We start from the raw sequence: 1,332 nt of genomic DNA, 5'->3' as shown, positions 1-1,332 counted from the left end.
CGAGCCGGGTGCTGGGGGGCAGCCGGCCCAGCAGCCCGAGCTGCCGGGGTGAAACGTCCCAAGAAATGCTGCTGTAGGCCACAATTGCTTTTTTGCTAACCTTTTTGTACTCCCAGAATGGAACAGCCGGGTTTTAAATGGTAGTGTACCTCTTTCTTACTGCTTTTGCTAAATTAAAAGTACGGTTTGAAGTCTGGCTGGTCTGTGCGGGAGGGTTGGGCGAGAGACGTGAGCCGGGGCTGGTCCCAGTGTGAGGATGCCGCTCCAGTCACTCTTAAGTTCTTTATTACGGTGGAAACATATAAAAGATGAGGATGAGGGAGGTGTATGTGGGTGACTCTTCCCATTAGTCAGCAGTTCTCCCCTCATAGGTGCTTTCTGCAGGGTTACATGGAGGTGAGTGCGAAGGAAACCTGCACGTGTGACACAACTGCTCGCTCCGCACTGCTCAGTTGCACTCCTCTTCACCGAAGAGACCGAGCCCCAGCGAGGAGCTCCTCTGAGACAGAGGAGCCTTGATAAAACTCTGGCCAAAAGCTGGAGCAGTCCCTGCCCCGCACCCAGCCCTCATGCCTCACCCCTGCTCTCCAGCCGGTGCCTCATGCCACTCCGGCATCCCCTCGCCCTCTCTGCTGGGAGCGCCGTGCACGGCGGTGGGCAGGCCGAGCCTCAGTACTTGTTGATGCCAAAGACCCGCACGCCGTGGAACTGGGGCAGCTTGGGCAGAAGGACGCTGAGCAGGGAAGCCGTGTTGATGACGAAGTGCGCGGGGTCGTATTTGGTGTAAAAGCTGGTGAGGAGGTACCTGGGGGGAGAGAGGGAGACCCCAGGTGAGCTCTCTGCTGCTCCCAACCTCCCCGCTGCTGGCACGGGGGATTGCGGGTGTCTCGTTGGTGTTTCCCGCACAAAATGGCACCTCGCAGCTGAGGAAGCCTCTCCAGGCCCAGGACCTGTCTGTGCCAGGGCGGCTGTGCCAACACAAGCCCAATGGTCCCACCGTGCACCCTAGACACCCTCCCGAGCCCTCCCTGCACCTTCCTGCCTTGTCCAGTGGCACTCACAGCACTACCGGGGAGATGCTGAGGAACTTGCGCGACGAGGTGCACTGCGTCCCGTAGTCTATCTGCTCCCAGTGTGTGAGGAGGCGATCCTTGCCCTGGTCGGGGGTCTCAAAGGGGGTCCCCTTCACTGTGTGCAGCAGCAAGTACATGACCTGCCGGTTTCAAGGGGAGAGGAGATATAAAACAAGCTCAGGGTAGTCTGCTGCTGGGACAGAAACGTGCTCTGCGCCTTGTCACAGCTGTTTCCTGAGCTAACGACCTTTCATCAGCT

General features: G+C 58.8%; 1 protein-coding gene across 1 annotated transcript in view; it reads right to left on the bottom strand.

The window, feature by feature from the left end:
* Positions 1–669: 669 nt before the first annotated feature.
* The window catches only part of LOC104627697 (ORM1-like protein 2), a 1,013-nt gene continuing 350 nt past the window's right edge, over positions 670–1,332 (bottom strand). The window contains exons 2-3 of the mRNA XM_010296034.1: positions 1,062–1,213; positions 670–805 (exon numbers count right to left, since the gene is read on the bottom strand). Of these exons, the coding sequence (XP_010294336.1) occupies positions 670–805; positions 1,062–1,213 (288 nt within the window). The remainder of the gene's footprint in view (positions 806–1,061; positions 1,214–1,332) is intronic.

Source organism: Phaethon lepturus, unplaced genomic scaffold (assembly GCF_000687285.1).
Source record: "Phaethon lepturus isolate BGI_N335 unplaced genomic scaffold, ASM68728v1 scaffold45061, whole genome shotgun sequence".
Taxonomy (NCBI): Eukaryota; Metazoa; Chordata; class Aves; order Phaethontiformes; family Phaethontidae; genus Phaethon; species Phaethon lepturus.
The sequence above is the reverse complement of the archived record's forward strand: the minus strand, read 5'-3'. Positions and strand labels throughout refer to the sequence as shown.